Source organism: Hemibagrus wyckioides, linkage group LG16 (genome assembly GCF_019097595.1).
Source record: "Hemibagrus wyckioides isolate EC202008001 linkage group LG16, SWU_Hwy_1.0, whole genome shotgun sequence".
Classification (NCBI taxonomy): domain Eukaryota; kingdom Metazoa; phylum Chordata; class Actinopteri; order Siluriformes; family Bagridae; genus Hemibagrus; species Hemibagrus wyckioides.
The window spans coordinates 7,021,551-7,041,647 of NC_080725.1; the positions used below are offsets into that span (position 1 = coordinate 7,021,551).

Genomic DNA, 20,097 nt, shown 5'->3' on the forward strand with positions numbered 1-20,097 from the left:
TGATGCTGCAATGCTGTCTGCTTGATGGTGGCAGTGAGAGCAGTACATGGCTCGGGTTACTGGAGTCTCTAATGATACAGCCATGAAAAAGGACCTAATGCAGTACTTTAAGAGTTATAATGGTGTTTTATGTAGGTCTCTACATACATTATCAGCCCTCCAAGCCCTTTTAGGAGAGAATCTTTTCAGCCATGCTATGGTCCTCTTGGCCTCTGAATAAAGGTCTTGACCGCACATGGTTGTCTTTGAGCAGCTTCTTGTTAAAATAGAAATTCCCCAAATCCAGCCTAAGTAATGGCAACAATTATGAGGAAAGAGCCTCCATTTACTCCCTGACAACTGGGCCTTTGCCTGGTAGTTTACGACTCCAGATTTGCAGGCACTAAACACAGCACCAGTGTTTGTTTGTGAGATGAAGAGCTATTTTTACGTACTGGAAGCTGGGAGAAAGCAAGGGATGCGTGGAATTTCTTCTGCTATGAATGGCACAAAGTCAAACTCAGACACACACTGACACACAGACAGACCCGCCCAGTCATGCTTGAGTGCAAGTACAAATTCATGCAGTATGCAGACTCCCACAAAAGACTGAAGTGCTTTTATCATTCATAAAATTGTGATAAAGCTCTGGATTAATGTATTGGTGTTATTATAAATATGAAACCTAAGCTTACAGAGACAGAAAATATCATAAAGACAAGAATACACATAATTCATCACTCTGTTTTCAGTTTTTAAGTAAATGGTGTCCTTTGTCCCTTTAAGGTTTTAGTCCCTGTCTGCTTACATTTACAGCATTTGGCAGACACCCTTATGCAAAGTCAAGTGTCTCAGCTGAGATATTTTATCACATTTCATACAACTGAGGGTTAAGGGCCTTGTTCAAGGGCCCAGCAGTGAAGTGTGGTGGACCTGGGATTCAAACTCACAACCATTCAATCAGCAGTCCAACACCTTACCCATTAAGCTACCACTTCCCCCAAATGCTTGAAATGGATGTTAAATTAGCTTCATAAGAATGTCCAACTCATTTACATTAGACATGTCATGCCTTGATGCAATATTGCTGCTCAATTTTATTTATATAGCACATTAGAAAGCACACAGTGTTGACCAAAGTGAATGAGGATATTAAATAATGACAAGCACCATCAACACAGATACACACATAACAACATTATAATACAAACAACAAACTGCATATACTGTACAATGTTTGAACGTTTTCTATCAGAACAAATATCTTTGGGTTCCACCAACAAGTATAAAGACTTTAAAACTGACTTAAAAACATCCAATGATAGGGCCAGTTGATTATAAAGGGGAGATTAGAGAATGCCCAATCACCCTTTTACTCTTCAGCATTGCATATCTCCTGACACAACCAACCATCTTCACCAGGAAATTTAAAATACAGTGCACAATGCTTATTGGTCTCTTTGAAATGCCAACTCATAGAGTCAAAATTTTAAAGTTTATTATCTACATAGTTTCTCTAAGAAAGCGTTGACTTCAGCGGAAATAGGAGGAAGATGTCTGCTTAGGTCTGTTGTCTCACTCCCAGCTTTTTCTCTTGATATGACTCCAGTAATCCCACAGACAGGAAGACACATGTAAATATAGTCCTGAGACTTGTTCAGCATTTTTATCAGCCAATCAGCACACAACACAGGATCTGTGGAGCTGTGATCTCTCCAGTTAATCTGAGTTGTATGTTAATTAACGATAATTGTGGTCAAGAAAGCCAGGTTTTCTATAATAAAAAAACAACCTTGTTTGTTTTAGAGACTGTGTTCCATCTGGCACCCAGCCGAAAGCTCTGCTATTTATAGCTTCTGTGGCTGAATTGTTGATTTCAAAATGAGAGCCTTTTACTGCATCAGAAATGAAGACCACAACATCTGGTGCAACTGGTGCGATCAGCATGAGCAGTGTGGCTGGTAGACTTATAGTGGGAAGTAGCCGCTAGTAGCTGGGGGCATTTGTATTCATTTTTAAAGATCCAAGTAATCAAAATATTTCCTCACATACGTAGGATGCATAGCATTCACAAAAAAGAGAGGACTGATTAATCAAAATGCCACTGACCTTGTTCAATCCAGTTGAATAAGAAGCTGGATGTGCTTTTGTTTTTATAGTAGTTCATTATTCTGTCGAGAAATGAATTTGTGAGAAGGTTTCCTTACTGACAGTGGCTGCATTTTGCTTTTAAATATGTAACATGTTTGGAGATACAGTAATAGGTTTTGAGGTTTTAGCAGAGAATTAGTGTGTTTACTAGCATCCATGCTAATGCCAATAAGACATTAATGACATTCTAATTCTTGAACTTGGATAACCGGGTTGATTGGCCATGGGAATGAACCGGGAATAACTTTGGATAATTTGGATAACCTTGAATGAACATAAATCCAATATGATTGAATGCCAGATATTGTTAGCAGAGATTGGGATGGAAAACTACACATTTAAGCACTGATGTACAATAAACAAAAGAGTATGGACTGATGCTGACAGGCTGAATCGCCTGATGTGTTGAAGAAAAGTTGTTTTGGTGCTCTGAAGAATGAGTGTCAGTGTAAGGGCACCCAGACTGGACCTGTTCCCAGCCGGACATTCCTCCAGAGCCAAGAGAGAATTTAGGATACAGGCGGGCATTGTACAGAGGGTTAGGGGTGCTCAGGGCTGGGTGACAAAGACTTAAGTGAAACTTTTATTATAAAGCATGTTTGTAACGCCTGCCCCACCCCCTGAAGCCTTCCATGCCACAGAAATAGCAGGCTTGCATCATTCTCTGTATCTGCCTTACTGGGACAGAGAACAAAAGTGATCTTTGATGAAGATGTTTCCTCCTGCCTCCAGCAGTGCTTACTGGCATCTGTGTTCGGGTACACTGTAGTCCACATCAGGGTCAACACAACGGCACAACACAATAACTATAGCAAACAACCAAATAAGCTGGAATTGGTTACAAATGAGGCTTATCAGGGAGACGCAGAGACAAGAAGCATAGATTTCTTTTAGTCCTATAAATTCTTTTCTTATCATGTCTAAGTGAAGAACGATTCAGAAGAGAATGTGCTCCTATTTGTTACTTCTACCAAGAGCCTTTTAAAGCCACTGATCAACAGCAGAATCTTTGTGCAGTGTGACAGCAGGAATAACCTAGTTTGGACAGAATTTAGCTCAAGCCCACTGCTGTGTTTCTGCCTGAAAGGCTGTTAATACTCCAAGGCCAGCTGTAATTGGGACTGTAGCTCAAATCCATCGCTCATCTGCAGGTTCAAACAGGGTGGAAAACCCACTTTGTCTTGAGTAAAGAGGACAGGTCTCAGCTGGGTCACTGTGAGGTAAGCTAAAATCACCACAGTGCTTTTTTACTTGTAATTCCATTGAGATTTCTTGCAAACTAATTTATAATACATTCCAGTGTATGACTGCAGTGTTGTTCAAGTCCGACAAAAGCCTTGGCAGGCTGCCTTAGTAAAATGTCATGGCAGAAATGTTTGTTTTCAAAAATTGTAGACACTCTGGACGTCACAATTGTCCTGTCTAAAATGACGTCTGTGTTATTTTGGCTTGCTGAATCCAAGCTGTCTGGCTTGCAGATGCTGCTAGACTTCCTCTTACAAGTTTCTGATTTGTGTTGTGGGAAGGATGAGGGGATATCAAGGGAAGGTAATAGGTCAAGTACTGTAGTATAGTACTGAAGTTTAAATTCATGTGCATATGCACTAAAATAACCTACCTTTGGCAATATCCTATAAGTCTATGTCATCCTTGTGGGGTGGGAGGATTTATATGTCTGGCTGGTTTATATTTGCCTCTTTTCTATTGAGGAATAACAGTCCTCAGACCTCGAGTTGTTCTTTTGCTTGACTGTATGCTGTGATAAGGACAGTGAGAAACTGACCAGAAGACCTTGAGTGCTTGCTTTGATGGAGAGACACAATCGCCCCCATGTTTACATACCTCCCAGTGGCCTTGAATCATTCTTTCCCATGTCATTACCCTTGTTTGATTTTCAGCTGGTACACAGTTGCTTCACCATCTCAGTGCACCCTGCATACATGTGGGTTTTAAATTAGCTGTAGGCTGATGCACATATATACATCAATATATGCAGGCTTCACGCTGTGTTTCCTTTGAATTCCAAACATAGATGTTGTTCCCCATTCAAATCAAAATTGATAAATAGTACCTCTGTCCTTGTGTGCGTTATCTATCTACTTTTATTTTCTTTTCCTAAGGCTTTTCTTTGGTTTGATTTTTTTTTTTTGATTGATTAAATATTTTCCTTATTTCAGATCCAGTAATTGAATTGCACAAGAAGCATTCCACGAGTGCTGATACACTCCGCTTTTCTGTGTTTGCTGTATGTGACAAAAAATATGAACAGCAAATATTCTGTTTTGGACACCAAACATTTTCTGGACTGAGATTTAGAAATGTAATATTATATATAGCTTCTGATTTATCATATACAGTAGAAAACGTCTGTAAGTTGCTTTTGTCCTTCGGACATTTTCAGTTAGTCTATCTAACTGCAGCATTGCCCCTGCACTATGTACAGTAGCTGCAGTTACACCCCAAAAAAAGCCTCTAAAGGATGTTATTTATTATAAGTAATCACATTTTTATGTGCTGCTGTAATGACTTAGTGTAATCTTTTAAGTTGAATGAGACCTGTAGCACTCTTGTGGTGTCTTGTGACATTTCTTAAGCTTATGATTCCTGTACCTGTGAGTCGGACTACTCTCCTGGGATGCCAAAATTTTAATGCATAAAAGTTTGATGACCGCTATTATATGCTCAACAGCACTGCCCAGGCTGTATAAATGAAAACATCCTCATAAAGGGATTGTAGAATGTGTGTATATTACTGATAATAGTGTTTATGGGTTTATAATCATTGAGCTGAAGAAATATAAGGAAAGCACTGGTGTGACAATCAGGGGATAAAATTAGTACTAAAATTCACAAAAGCAAACCACAAGGTCAAGTGGATAGGCTACTCTCATTAAAGTGTCGTTGAGTCATTTCCTCTGTTTTCAGGAGGATCAGTTGGAAATGATACGCTTCTCGAAACTCAGTATGAGGCATTGCCTGGAACTCAGGGATTTGGGGTCACAGTGATTGTGATGATCTATGATTAATCCATGTTTACCATCAACCCATCTCAAAAGCTCTATGCATAATCCAGAGGGAGCGATGACAAGGGAATAATAAAACATTAACTCCTAGTGAAATCCAAGCACATTTTGGATTACTATTATTTATTTATATAAGTCATTTATATATTATGACTTTGATCCTTTTTTAGGTGTGTTCTTATTACATAGGATCAACAGGACATTTCATTTTCCAAAATTAAAAATTACTCTCATGCTAGAATGCGTACTTTTAATTTTGTATATATGTACACGTTTTAGGCAGCAAACATTTACAAACTGTTTCCAGTGAGGGTTCTCTTCAGCTGTGACTGATAAAACGCAGCTGTCCAAACGCCTGTCCACAGCTCACACTCACGTTCATCTTTACACATAATCCAGCCATCTGCAGAACAACAAAGGAAAAATGGACTACACTTCACACAGCCAGGGTGGATGTGCATGACCAGATCATAAAGCGCTCCTGGACCAACATACTTAAAAGACTCCATTATTTCCCTCTGGGCTCCATAAACACACTGCAGAAATCACTTAATTCAATTGGAGGCAGAACTGCAAGTCATTTGGCCCAGTGATCCATATTTCTTAAGTTCTTTGGTTTCTGGCTGCCTGACTGCAGACCACAAAGGCTTACTAAATTCAGAAGCATTGTGTTTTAGTCTGAATGAGGATTTCAGTTCATAAAGCCGCAGATATAGTAGAAGATTAGAGTGCAAGTAATTAGAAGATTTAGAAATGTCTCAAGTTAAGTCTTAGAGCTGCTGAAGATCCAACAAGTTACTGGTCAAAAATCCTGAATGGAACAGAAAAGCGTTCACTCTGTTGTTAGGAAATCTTGTGTTCAAATCCTGGCATTGCCATAGCAATCTATGGCAGTCAAAGTCTGAATTGTCTTTGCTGTCTGGCTGGAAGTGACAGTGTGGATTAAGGCTCTTCTTCTAAGTGTGTTCAGTTGCCCTGTGATGCAGCATGAGCAGCAGTTCAAAAAGATGTGCTAGCTGCAACATATATCATGCAACTGATTTGCATCATGCATCTAACGACTAGGACAGTTTTAACCCAGTGGTCATCTGACCCAAAAGTACTAGTTAACATACCACGTTTCAATGGATGTTTCTCTGTACTGATGATCAGGGACACTGTGGTGATTTATTCCAGGTACTACAAAAGGTTTCTGGCTCCTGTTCGTTCTTCTGTTAACACGGGGCACAACTCAACAAGGCTTAGTGAAGACTATCATAGTAAAGCTTTTGGCTGGAAAAAGAGTTGCTATTGATTGCCATGTAGAAGCTCTCTGTCTGATGGCACTCTCTAGGTAATAGATGCTTAAATCAATGAATGAGAGAACTTGTTAGGGGAGCAAGATCAGCATTCCAGGATTCTCTGAACTGGAACATCTGTGTCAGCTCCCAACCATCTCCAAATGCCTCACAACACAAAAACATACTTATGTGGCACTATTAGAGCTTGAGATGTCTGATTGAGATATGGCCAAAAGTTTGTGGACCCCGGATCATTACACCCCTATGTGCTTTTTGAACATCCAGTTCCAGATTTGAGTCCATTTGCTGTTATTATAATCTCAATTCTTCTTGGAGGTTTTTCCACTAGATTTTGGAGTGTGGTTGTGGGGATTTGTCCATTCAACCACAACAGCATTAAAGAGGTCAGGTACAGTTGTCTGGGAAAGTATGCCTGGGATGCAGTCGATGTTCCAGATCATCCCAAAGCTTGATCAGGTGTTGATCTCAATCCAGTGGTGTTGAGGTCAGGGCTCTGTGCAGGACACTCGAGTTCTTTTACTCCAACCTTGGCAAACCACATCTTCTTGGTCCTCACTTGTGTGCATGGCCATTGTCACTCTGGAACATGTTTGGGCTACTTAGGTCCAGTGACAGGAAATTGTGTATAGGGCTTTCACACTGACATTTCAGTTTGAAACAGAGCAGGTTTGCATGAAACATCAGTAATGTGAAAGCTGTCATGTGGACCAGGAAGTACATCACTGTACTGAACCTGAGGCTACCTGTAGGCGGCTCAGGTGAACTGGATTCCCACAAATGTGAATGCGATTTATTCTCCATTCCACACTTGTTCAGAAATGAACAATAATGTAACCTGTGTGTATGTTTTAGCCAATGACAACAGCGTTAATTTTCACAATACACATGTACCATGAGTGACAGGGGAACATTGTGGGACACAAAAAAGGTGAGATGCCTTACAGTGTTTAATAGCAGTGAAAAGAAAAACAAACAGTGGTGATGTGTTCTCCATGAACATTTGTGATGATGTATGCAAATGTATGCAAATGAATGCAAATGCACTGGGGTTTGACAGAATCAAGTGAGTCTGAAACCATCAATGTGCTTTCTACTTTTTGGATCCAACATATGAGTGTGATGGTCAGATGTCCACAAATTAGTATTAGTACATATTGAATATAAGTATAATTGAGATGCCTTTTTGGTTTTAAACCGGCCTCTAAATTGTGCACTTTTTAGGTCTCTTTCTAGGACTTTTTCTGAGACTGTTTAAATAGATTAAAAGTAGGAGCAATAATGATATACAAACACTAACAATCATAATTGTTCTACTTTAATTATTGTGGATTAATGATGTTATGTCAACTTGTGTTCATTTAGTGGCTAAATACCTTTTTCCCCCATTTGGATTTGGATATGTTATTATAAGCATTCTTATGTCATTAATCACACTTAAGAGGTCAAAGGTCAAAGGTGAAAAAGATTTTCCTGCTTTGTCTCTCTGCGTCCAACTCACACATATCTGCAATTTCAGGTGCAGCTTAAAATGGACAGTGGAACAGTAGGTAAGTGAACCAACTGACCTCAATGTGTGTTTGCGTGTGTGTGTGTGTGTGTGTGTATTCATGATGAATGAGCAGTACTGAGGTTTCAGTACTTGCTATAAAAATAAAAGCTTGGGTTCCACTCATACACAAGCCTACACACACTCGTATTCTCTATCATGCTCCCTCTCTCGCTTACACACACACACACACACACAAGGCCTCTTCCCTAATATCCATTTCCTTGCATGAAGGCAAAATTGGATTCCCGGGAATGACTCAGGCTTTTTCAGCATGTTGAAACTCTACCACCCCAAAATATAATGATAGGTTATTTTTACTGCACACCACATGTTCATAGAAAAACACACTTTAACAAAAGAATGGAGTACACCACAGAAACCTGTTTGGATTTGTGGGGCTTTGAGTTGAGTGCTGATTGATGTAACATTAAATAATAGCTTATATTTATATTTTAGAAGCCTATTAAAATAAGGTATCATCTTAAGGTATTCTTTCTTAAATTCACTTCAATCAACACATTGATAGACAAGCCTAATATCCTTGGTAATTCCAGGAAGAGTTTTGTCATCTCTAAATCAAGATTGTGAAATGTTTTTATATTCTGTGGTGTACTGAGATGGGTGTAGAATAGTAGGAGGTACCCAGAGTTTATGACATTTAGATTTTTGAAACTTTTTTTTCCATTTTATTGTCTGAAAATAAGTTTCCAAAGTATGCAGTTGAACTCTATGTGTGTATGTATACAATTCTGAGATGATCACTATAATAATCGTTATAATAATGATAATTGCTTGAGCTAATGGGTGGTGCAAAGTTGCCATGTTTCTAAGAATTCTCTCGATTATTTGGTGAATTCAGTGTTCTGCCACATAGCTTATTCATTGTTTATGAACTTTCAAACTTATCCGCCAATTTCTTGGCGTCTGTGTTGGTGTGTTTGTTTGAGCATGGTCTAGAGAACTCTATTCTCTTCTTACTCTGTTCAGGGAGTGTTTGTGGTTGTGATTGACAGAGCCAGGCGTCACACTGACCACTCTTTAGCAGCAAGGGGCCGTCTCTCATGCTGCGTGACCCCACTCACAGTGTTTGCAGAGGGTTGGGTTTAACTTGTTCAGCGTTGTTATCGGGAGGTCTCCTGCTGAAGGCATTGGGGAAGTGTGTGCATGTGTGTAATGGGGCCCCAGAGACTTCTCTGAGGTCATGGGTCGTGCCAGTCTTCAGCTCTCCACGGCCTCTCACATGACCTTAATGGAGACAGGCGCTGGCGGTGCAGGAGAGTGTGTGTATGCACATGCATGTGTGTCTTTGTGTGGGAAGAATTACATTTTTGTGACACAATTCGTGTGTGTGAATGTTTGAGGAATACAGTGTATGTTTTTGTGTGCACTCTGCTCTTTCAGCAGATGTACAGAAGTTTACAATATGCTGTTGAGTCATTAAATGGTAAACATCCGCTTTGTCTTTCCTTTACGTGAGTTGGGCTATGTAATTGCAGAACAGTGGGTGGCACGGAGGCACTGTGCTAGTGTTGGAGCTCCAGATTCAGTTCTTGGAGCTCCACATTCAATGCTGAGTTTGGATTACTGTCTGTGTGAAGTTTTACATGTTCTTCCTCTCAGGTTTTTTGTTTTTTTCCACACATCGCAAAAAATAATAAATAAACATGCTGGTAGGACAATTGCCCCTAAGTGTGAATGAGAGTGCAAATGTGTGGGTAATGCCCTGTAAATGGACTACAGTCCATCTAGGGTGCAATCCCTTCCACCTCATGTCTATATCTATACATGTCTCCAGGATAGACTCTGGATCTGCTGTAACCCCGATGAAGAAAGTAATGAAAGTCAACCTTGTATGATTAAGAGCTAACAAAAAATATCACTGCAGCCTGTTGTACTGAAAATAAACAGTAGTGGTTAAGTTTAATTTTAAACATGGAACATCAAATGTGTTTAGTCCTTTATTACTAAGTTTTAGCTAATTATTACCTTAATTAAGTGTAATTTTAAAAATAAAATTGATATTACAAATGATTATATTGTTGTCATTCACCAAAACCCAACCCATGGGCATCGACAGTGTTGAGTAATTTAATGTCACATACCAATAATTTTGACCTGAGACTAATAAGGTGAGAGGGAAGTATTAAGAACAGAAATATTTTGGTAAACCACCAGGAATTTTAGTTCCTGCCTCATGACACCCTCCTCTTACTTCAACTCATTCTTGTATGCACACATACACACACACACACACAGACATGCACACACATACACACACATGCACACACACACATACACACACACACACACACACACACACAGACATGCACATGCACACATACACACACACACACACACAGACATGCACACACATACACACACACACACACAGACATGCACACACATATACACACACACACCTGTTAAATGTGTATTCATTTGCATAACTATTGTTAATTGTTAATGTTTGACATGGCAAAAAGCTATAATAGGTATTGTAAACATTAGTTAGTGTATTAGTTAACACTTATGCATATTTCAGAGCTTTAATCAGGTCACTTTGATGTATATCTTAGTATTTTTTGCTGGGTGAGTATGAGTGGATTGTGTGTGCATGTTTAGTAGGTCAATCTGCTCTGTGTATGTGTACCTGGCAGAGAGAGACAGGCAGATAGGAGAGTGTGCCGCTCACGTCCTCCCTCTGCTGTGTTTAATATAGTCAACCCAGACTGTTGCTGCCGCCGCTGCATGTGCTATGGGTTCAGGGATGCTCATGCTGCCTTTTTGTGCATGTGAAGGAGACAGCAGAGGGGAGGGTGGAGGGAAGAATGCTGCAGTCTGTGTTTATGGATATATATCCATAAACGGGGGTCATGGGAACTCCTCCAGCTGCCAGTGTAGAACATATGGGCTTATTATAGGCTCTAAGAGATGTATGATGTTAGTAACGACAGCATTAGTTGTACAAGTGTTAAATGCACAGCAGAACATTTTCAATAATTCATAAAGTAGAAAGATGGAAGAGTTTATAAAGGCTTGGCTGACAAATGAATAACCTCAGTTTGAAAGATCCTTTTGTGTTAATAAGAACTAAGCAATTTGATGAATTATGTGTAATTTGACCTTATATCAATAAAAATCTATCAGTATAGATTGGGTGCCATCTATTCCTGGCATTTAATCAGGTTTTATACAAACTATGTGGAGAATGTTAAACATAGAAAATGTCTCCAATATTCCGCTGGTGCTTTATTTTTATGGAAATTAATATTGCAATTGATTCTCAGTGTTGTGAGCTAAGGTTATGCCATTTTTGGAATGAATGTCCTTTTGCTTTACCCTCTACAAACGCAGTATGATGCTTTGTTGAGGTTTTAGAGGCTTCATATCTGCTTTCTTTTTCCATTATTTTCTTTTACTGAAGGAATTAATTGTTAGTCCTCTTCACTATAGGCTGTGATATTGATTTTGACTGTATGAATTGACAGCTACAAGTTATAATAAGTTTTAATAATAAATTAAAAGTTAGAATTAATAGTGATAATATGTTGATATGCCTATATTTCAGAGGAGATATAAACACAAAAATATACACAAACATGCCTTACACTGGTCTGTTCCTAAACATTAAAGTGGACATTATTCTCCATCAGGAATAATCTTAGGCATTAGGCAGAATGTTAGACTCACAGGTCACAATTCTAGTGTAACCAGGCTCTATGAAACAGGAAAAAACATAATTCCCGCAAAGTTCATGCCCCAAATCCGACTTTGGGATTTACCTCATTCATCTCATCATGGGAATTAAAATGGCATAACACTGCATTATTTCATAGATGCTTAAAAGCTTAAGAGCCACATTGACCACAAAATTTCAATTCCATTTCAACTCTGGCCTAATCCTTTCATTTTCATGTCCCCTAAACCCATGACCTAAAGAGACATGGGAAGATGTATTCACACGCGTGTGAGTGTGTATACTGTCATTCCATCCTTAGTGAGTGAGTGCTCTTGTCTCTGTCATTCCTGTTTCTCACAGGATGTGGGAAAAAAGGGAAGAATTTTTCCATAAGAGCGTCCACTCACTCTTTTTCCATGGCCCGAGGACATAATATGTTACCAGACAAAGACTCCGTGTGTGATTGGGGGAAAGAGTGGGTTTGCTGTGACAGATCTCTTCTTTTCTATTTTGTGTCTTTATACACATTCTGACATTGTTAGTAATCTAGAATACTAATACTGATAAACATTTGGGAATGTTATGATTTTTTCCATCTATTTCCACCAGAACAGTGTGACCTGTTTCTGTACACTGTTGCTCTAACTGATGATTGAGAGAGTGAGAAAGACTGTTCACTAGAGTCAGATACTACATGCCTACCTCATATCTGACCTATATATTTTCTGTTGTATTATCAGGAATCAGCATAAAGCTCAGGCCAGATGAGTTTCAGGGTGGTCTTGGACTTTACAGTACTCAGCCATTGCTATTCACCAGTTCACCAGTATAAAAAACATTTTTTTATGTGTTCAAGCCAAGAGTTACAGACTAAGAAATTTTTAGTAGTTAGCCTTATACAATATTGATGATGATGTTTGTCCATTGTAGTCGAAGATGACCTTGACATCAAATTATGTGGAAGATTTGTTTCTGTGAGTCCGCAGATGGCTTGTTAGGCCGATCTGGCATGAAAGTACCTCCCACAAGTTGGGCACTTGTGTTCGGTGGCAGATGTTGAAGTGCAAGCTGCCCTCATCTTGGGGGTTGTGCGTCGTCTTCTTGAATCATCTGCATGCTTTGCTTTGGCCTCCTTGAAGCCTTTGCTGGCTGCAGAATGCCAAGCAATCTTGTGCCAGCTCCTCCCAGGAATCAAAAGATATCCCCAGAGTCTTGAGGGACACCTTCAGACTGTCCTTGAAGCACTTGCATTGCCCACCTGTGCGTCGTTTTCCAGATGATAGCTCACCATACAGCAGTTGTTTTGGGAGTTGTACATCTGCCATGCGTGTGAAATGGTCTGCCCAGTGAACCTGTGACCTCTGAAGTAGGGTGTAGATAGAGGGAAGTTTGGCCCTAGTGAGTACTTCAGTGTCTGGAATTTTGTCTTGCAACTTTATGTTCATAAGCTTTCTGAGGCAGGTCAAGTGAAAATGGTTGATCCTTTTGGCATGCCTGGCATATACAGTCCATGTTTCACATGCATACAACAAGGTGGTGATGACTGCTGCACAATAGGCCTGTAGTTTGGTTGCAAGGCGTATGCCTCTGCACTCCCGGACATTGTGACACAGTCTTCCAAATAGTCTGCATCGCTGATTTTCAACACAGGGTAGTGCAGATAAATTTTAAAACCATAGCTTCAGTGTGCTGTGTGTTTTAGCTGAAATGACACTATATTGATTGTCTTACTGTGAATTTTTAGTACTGTTTCATTACTTATTGCAGAGGCAACCAGATGAACTGTAAGTGAGAAATATTTTACAAAAGACCAAATAAACATTCACATGTTGAAACTTGTTAGAAATCACTGAGTAGCTGAATAAACTAGTGAAGTGATAACACAGGACTTCTAAGATCCTTAAGAGTCTTCTAAGATTCCAAATCTTCAAACAATAATGCATTAAGACAAAGTGAACACTTATAGATGCAAATATGTATTAGCTAGTGTATCAAATCTTGAGCTCAGGTGCATCCCACAATTCACAGTGCACAGTGACCAAAAACCAAGTCATGAAGTTCAAGGAATTATCTGTAAATGTCCATAATCAAATTGTGTTGAGACACAGATTTGAGTATGGGTATAAACTCATTTTCAAAACTTTGAATGTTCCCAGGAGCACAGTGGGCTCTATCATTGTGAAATCGAAAAAGTTAGGACTCTTCCAAGAAGTGGCCATCTAGCCAAACTCAGTAGGCCTTGCTCAGTAAGCTTTAGAAGAGCTTTAGAGGTTTTTTAGATCTTTCCCAACCTGCTGGAAGGATAGTCATCAACCACAAGAGTAGCTAGATGGAAGCCATCCATGAGTAAAAGGCATATGGCACACACTAACAAGATTTTGGGGGGCATGAGGACAAAGATTCTCTGTACTGATGAATTCAATTCTTTGGGCTAAACACCCAGATGTATGTCTGCTGAAATGGTGTACTATCAGCTGGCTAATACCATCACTACTGTGAAGCATGGTGGTGGCAGTATCATGCCATGGAGTTGCTTCTCTGAGACAGGGACAGGAAAACTGCTCAGAATCAAGATTCATATGAATGCTGCCAATTACATCATGCTCATATACTGGAGAAACACTGCTCCAGAGTGCACATGACCTCAGACGTTTCACCTTTCAGAATGACAACAATCCATGGCTGGCTTCAGGTCAAGTCTCTGAATGTCCATGAGGAGCACAGCCAAAGCTCAGACTTGTAGTCAGTAGAGGATGTGTAGAGAGATCTAAAGATGTCAGTTCACTGACACACCCCATGCAGTCTGAGCTTGAGAGGATCCTGGTTCAGTATGACACTTAATTTTTCAATACATCCACAATCATTACTGAAGAACACTAGAGATGCTTTCTGAATTCTTCATTATACACCATTTCTAAATTGTCTGTTTTCACCTCCTATAGCCACACTTTGCTTACACAGCTGAGGAGGATATTTGTCAAGAAAGAAGCAACCTGAAGCAATCTGAGGTCAAATTCCTGAGCTCTGTGTCAGGATTTATCAAATCCATCTACTGCTATCATCTTTTTATACATTTCCACAGTATCTGAATCTATCAACAGAATTGCTCTATCAGACCGTCAGATTGAAATAATACTCTTCTTGTGCTGTCGACATATACTGTGTTGCAATATATATTTATTACAAAATGGAGAAAGGTTTATTACATTCTGTCTGATGGTTTAAGATTTTGAATCTCATTCTCCTTTTGAGTCTATTAATAATATCTAATAATAATAATAATTAATAATATCAATGCAGAAATAGATAAAATGTGTGTGTGTGTGTGTGTGTGTGGTTAGTAAGTCTAATGGCTGTCATGTAGGAAAAGTGAATACACGTGTATGTAACCTGATTAGAAACATGAGATTGGACGTTGGTTTTCAGCCTCTGTCATTGGGAGCAGACGTGACAGAACGCAGAGCAGCATTCCACAACTTGGGAACTTCAGGCATGCTGCATGGGAATGATCCACAGGAGTGAGGCTGCTAGGAGACAGAGGACACCTTCACCACACAGCAGGGAACTGCACACTCTGTATGAAGCATGCTCTCATAGAAATAAAGATTTTTGTAAAAACTAGATTTCTCTTGGATTGTTTAATTTAGTAATCTCAACAGTGTTCACTGTAGAGATTTAGGTTTAAATTGACCTTTATACATTCAATGTTCTAACAAGATGCTAGTGATATTGAGTTTGCTTCTTTAAGTATGTACATGATTTATATCACTGTAATTTTGTTGAATGTACAGCATATACTGTATATTCTATATATTTACTGGCAGTAACTGACTGGCACATTGGGTTCACTTGAATGTGTCTGATTAGGTGTATTTATGTGTATGTACTGTATGTGTAGGGGAAGTAGAATGTTTGTGTGTGTGTGTGTGTGTGTGTGTGTGTGTGTGTGTGTGTGTGTAAGTGCGAGCATATGTGCATGTGTGTGTCTTGGTAAATGTGTGCGTGAGTCTAATTACTTTCACGCTGTGTGGCATTCAGTTCTGATGAAAACCCCAAACCCACACAATAAAAACTGCTGTGTTTCCATGCAGTAAAGAGAAAATCATTCAGCACTTAAAAATACACCATATTTTTAATCAATTAACTTAACATTTAATACATCTAAGTAGTAACACCTCAGATTTTGAGACCATACTGAGTTCACACTGAATATTTGTTTTATTTATAATAAGAAATGGTTGATTATCTTGCTGTACGTTTAGTGGGAGTGCAAGTGCTAATTCAGCATTTAGCACTGAAGAGCTTCTCCCTCTCTCTCTCTCCCTCTCTCTCTCTCTCCCTCTCTCTCTCTCTCTCTCTCTCTCTCTCTCTTACTTTGACGGTTTGGCATCAAGAAGAATTTTCCGACCGACTGTGCCACCTGGTTTTACCCGCTTGGGTGGCATTAAATTTTCTTTTTGGGCAAAACAAACAGGAGTTGCTGATGGAGCTTCACTTCAAATTTCTTATGAGCTGCCAGAATGAAAATATAGGAAGTTGTTGTTATTTCAGATTTAAGGAAATAACATATTCCACTGAATTTAATTTCAGTTTAACCCTTTACACTTCCGGGCCCTGTCAGTTGCTCCAAATTCCTTACTTGCATAACTAAAAGATAATAAGCCAAGCATTTAAGCGATTTAGCCCATACACATAATAACTTACATAATATTCTGTCGATTTAGTTTTTTTGTTTTAATCTTTGTATCTACTATTATGGCAAATCTGAGCATCAGGCAGTTATTCAATGCAGATTTGTGTGTTTTGATGCGAATTTAGCTTATTATTTATTGTTGTATTTAGAGTTGTGCTCTACACTACCGCTAAGTTTGGGCACACTAGAATTTTCTGTAATTATTCCTTATTATTTATTGCCATGAAGGCTTAGCTTAATGAAAGCTTGGTTGAAATTTGTTTCAGAAGCTAATGTGAATGTAAAAAATGTAAATTGTTAACATTACTGTCGCAAACTGTTTGAGGCAGCGGACACAAATGTAAACTTCATTGAAACAGTGTAGAACCAAAACTGTGTAACAAGAAGCCAGGCTATGGAACATACAGTAACCAGTAATTAAGCACAGGAGCTGATTAGGTATAACATAGCACTGGTGTGAATGATCATTGGCAATATGTGATGTTGACGTGTAACATGCTGGGGCTGATGGGTAATTTAGTTGAGGCTTACACACACACACACACACACATATTTAGTGATGTTAATGTCAATGTATACATTTATTTCTAAATACGAATGCATTTTAAGACAGATTTTAATTACAATTAAATTGTTTAATCAAAGTTGTTTTTATTTCAAATTTAGAAGACGCAACCTCGATCAGGATAAAGTAGTTACTATAGCTAAATGAATGAACAAACAGACAAATGTATGAATGAATGGGCTTAGGCAAAGTAGGTCTGCTTATTTGAGAAGTTTAAGAAAAGCCTCCTGGGTAAAATTCTCTCATGAATCTGGCTTAGAAGATGTCAAGAGTGGATTACTCTGCAGCAGCTATTCTGTGGGGCAGAAAGACATTAATAACATGGCTTCAATCAAGATTAAGTAAGTATCATACTTGACTTATGCTGTAGGCTACAATCTTGTATTTTTTTTTTTTTTTTGAGAAACCCAGTATCTAGCAACTAAACAGGTTGAAACAGTCATACAGCAGGTGTATTTCTCATGTGTGAGACAACCACAGCAGAGCTAATATCATTAGCACAGGTTGCCAGGTTTCCATGAAATTTCCATCCCAACCATATCTCAGAATCCACACAGTAGACCTAAAATTATCCCAATAAATTCAGTCCTGGAAAAAGGAGACATATTTTACTTTTTATTATTCGTTCCATAATTCCCCTTTGCCTCTTCCAATGTTTGCAATATATCTTACGAAGGAAATGGTGCTGTACATCATAAGCGGACTCTCTGTCTTATATTAGATTTAATTCAGATTATTTGCTATAAAGCGAGATCATAGTTTCAGCAGAGTGTTTTAACCTCGTTCCAACCTCATTAACTGTTAAAATCGATGCTCCTCTCCTGAGAATGGAGTATTCTGATTCCTGTTCCAGTGATTCTTTATCAGCATTTGCTGCCTACAAGTGAGATACACAATGCCAAGCAGTTTGACAGAAACGTTGGCTTATACCTGTCACATACTGTCTATATATATAAAATTTGTGCATTGGCCACAACAGGAGACATCATCCTAATAAATTATTGTGATCTGGTCATTCTCCTATGGTCTCTGTCATGAACAAGGTGTTTTAGATCCTCCACAAACAGGATGTTTTTTTTTGTGTAAACTTTAGAGACTGTTGTGTGTGACAATCCCAGGAGAGCAGAAATTTCTGAAATACTCAAACCTGCCCATCTGCTAACAACAACCATACCACGGTTAAAGTCACAGACATCACACTTTTTCCCCATTCTCATGTCTGATGTGAACTTGTCTCACAGACGTTCCTCAACATTAAACGTAACCATAAATGGTTAAAAGGTTTGGTTCTAAATAAAACATTTGTGCTGTTACTGGAAAATCATCAGCTTTCAGGTTGATTTCCTGTAACAGCATGCCCCATCATGTTTTATATCTTACTGACAAAGTGTGTACAGTATGGAGTGCAGTTACAGCTGGCTTGATGCAGGGCACCGAGTTCATTACTGCCTGAAATCTGCACGGCATCACACTAACACTGTAACACAGTTTGTCTCTGTCTCTTTCATTCTCTCCCTCCCCCTTTCTTTCTCACACTCTCTCTCTCTCTCTCTCTCTCTCTTTTTTACCAGACCCACCCCTCATGCAGAGTGCTTAGTTGTGTAGTGTTTGTGCTGACTTTGTGGTTGGCCTGTATAACTTTGTCTGTTTGTGGCACAAGCATCATTAGCGCCACAAAAATGTGTGTGTGCAGCTAAAGACCAGCCTCAATGTAAACAGCAAATGCGCCTCTGTAGAAAGTCATAATGGGTTGAGTGTTTGTCCGTGTATGAGTGTGGGTGTTGATTATAGAATACAACAGATAGGAAAACAGGATGACTTTACCATTGAGGGAGTTTATCTATGCTCTTTTCACTGGGTTAAGAAGCTCTACCTCATCAGTCCTGTGTGTCTTTGTGTAAATGTATGAGGAACTGTTTGTAACACAGCTCCACTCTTTGCTGTTTCATTATTTTAGGGAGTCAAAATTTGGGGTGGTGTGGGTTTGTAATCCCAGAGTATACATTTGTCTACCAGCCAGAGGGAAGAGAGCAGCTCTGGGTGGCCAACATAAACAGAGACCTCAGTTTGTAAAGACAAGCATTCTCATGTTTGCTGTTTCCTTCTGCATCCATTAGGTTTTCTTTCAGCTCCAGAGTAGCCACTTCTCGATCCCAGAGGTCCTTGCCTCTGTGATAACAATCTGTGGTTCAGAAACCAATTTAAGTAGCCAGAGGGGTGGAAACAGTGATGGTGTGTTTTTGTTGTTTTAGTGAGATCTGAGGATGAGCCCCAAGCTGGAGGCAGGAACTCCAGAAGGGTTCAGATTTTCGTCAAATCTATTTTGAGATTTTGGGTTGAACAAGTTTATAGTATCTGTTTGACTTGAAATACATGTTTTTAAAAAATGGCTGACTGAGTGGGACAACGTTATAAATGTATTGTCAATAAGATGTCTCTTAGCCCCTATTATGCGCGGGTATTAAAGTATTCTACTGACATATGCAGCATGTGTAAGGTTTTTCTTTTTTCTCTTCTGACCTTTCACAAAGAATTTCACCAAATACAATGCATGTTTTGACTAGGGCTCATGTCCAGGTAACTCTCATGGCCTTGCATTCCTTACTGGTCACTTAACTACCTCATCCTTTAATTATTAACTCACTCTTAACACTTATACTCTCTCTGTAAGTGATGTGTTGCAGGTGTTTTCTGTTAGTGCTTGAAATAAAAATGATTTGAGGATTGTCTTTTGCAGTGCCTTCTGCAAGGACAGCTTCTGAAACAGCCAGTGATTTGTCTCAATAAATTCTGAAATTATAGGTGTGCAGTAAGCATATTAGTCCCCTTTTGCCCTTTAGTTTCTGTAAATGGTGGAGCTATTCCCATGCCAGCAAAAAGCACACTGCTGCTGAGATCTGGCTCAGTCCCAACAAGGTCTCGGATGGGCTCTTGTTCTGATTGATTTCAATTGGAGAAGGACAAATTCTCAGGTAGACAGATGCATAGTGACACATTTGAGAATTTTAGATGCACGGATCCACTGTGAACGGCATGCTCATACAGCAGAATAGTCTGACACATGCATATTTATTAGCATGATCTAAGAGGCCTCCTGTGATTCTGCATGAAATGTCACTGCTATATAGGGAAGCTGTGCTTTAATAGATAAGCTCAG

The 20,097-nt window shown here is 39.2% G+C and overlaps 1 protein-coding gene across 1 annotated transcript in view; it reads left to right on the plus strand.

Annotated features, from left to right (window-relative positions):
- Nucleotides 1-2,982: 2,982 nt before the first annotated feature.
- The window catches only part of stard13a (StAR-related lipid transfer (START) domain containing 13a), a 56,582-nt gene continuing 39,467 nt past the window's right edge, over nucleotides 2,983-20,097 (plus strand). The window contains exons 1-2 of the mRNA XM_058412283.1: nucleotides 2,983-3,350; nucleotides 7,971-8,001. Coding sequence (XP_058268266.1) covers nucleotides 7,983-8,001 — 19 coding nt within the window. The 5' untranslated portion in view covers nucleotides 2,983-3,350; nucleotides 7,971-7,982. The remainder of the gene's footprint in view (nucleotides 3,351-7,970; nucleotides 8,002-20,097) is intronic.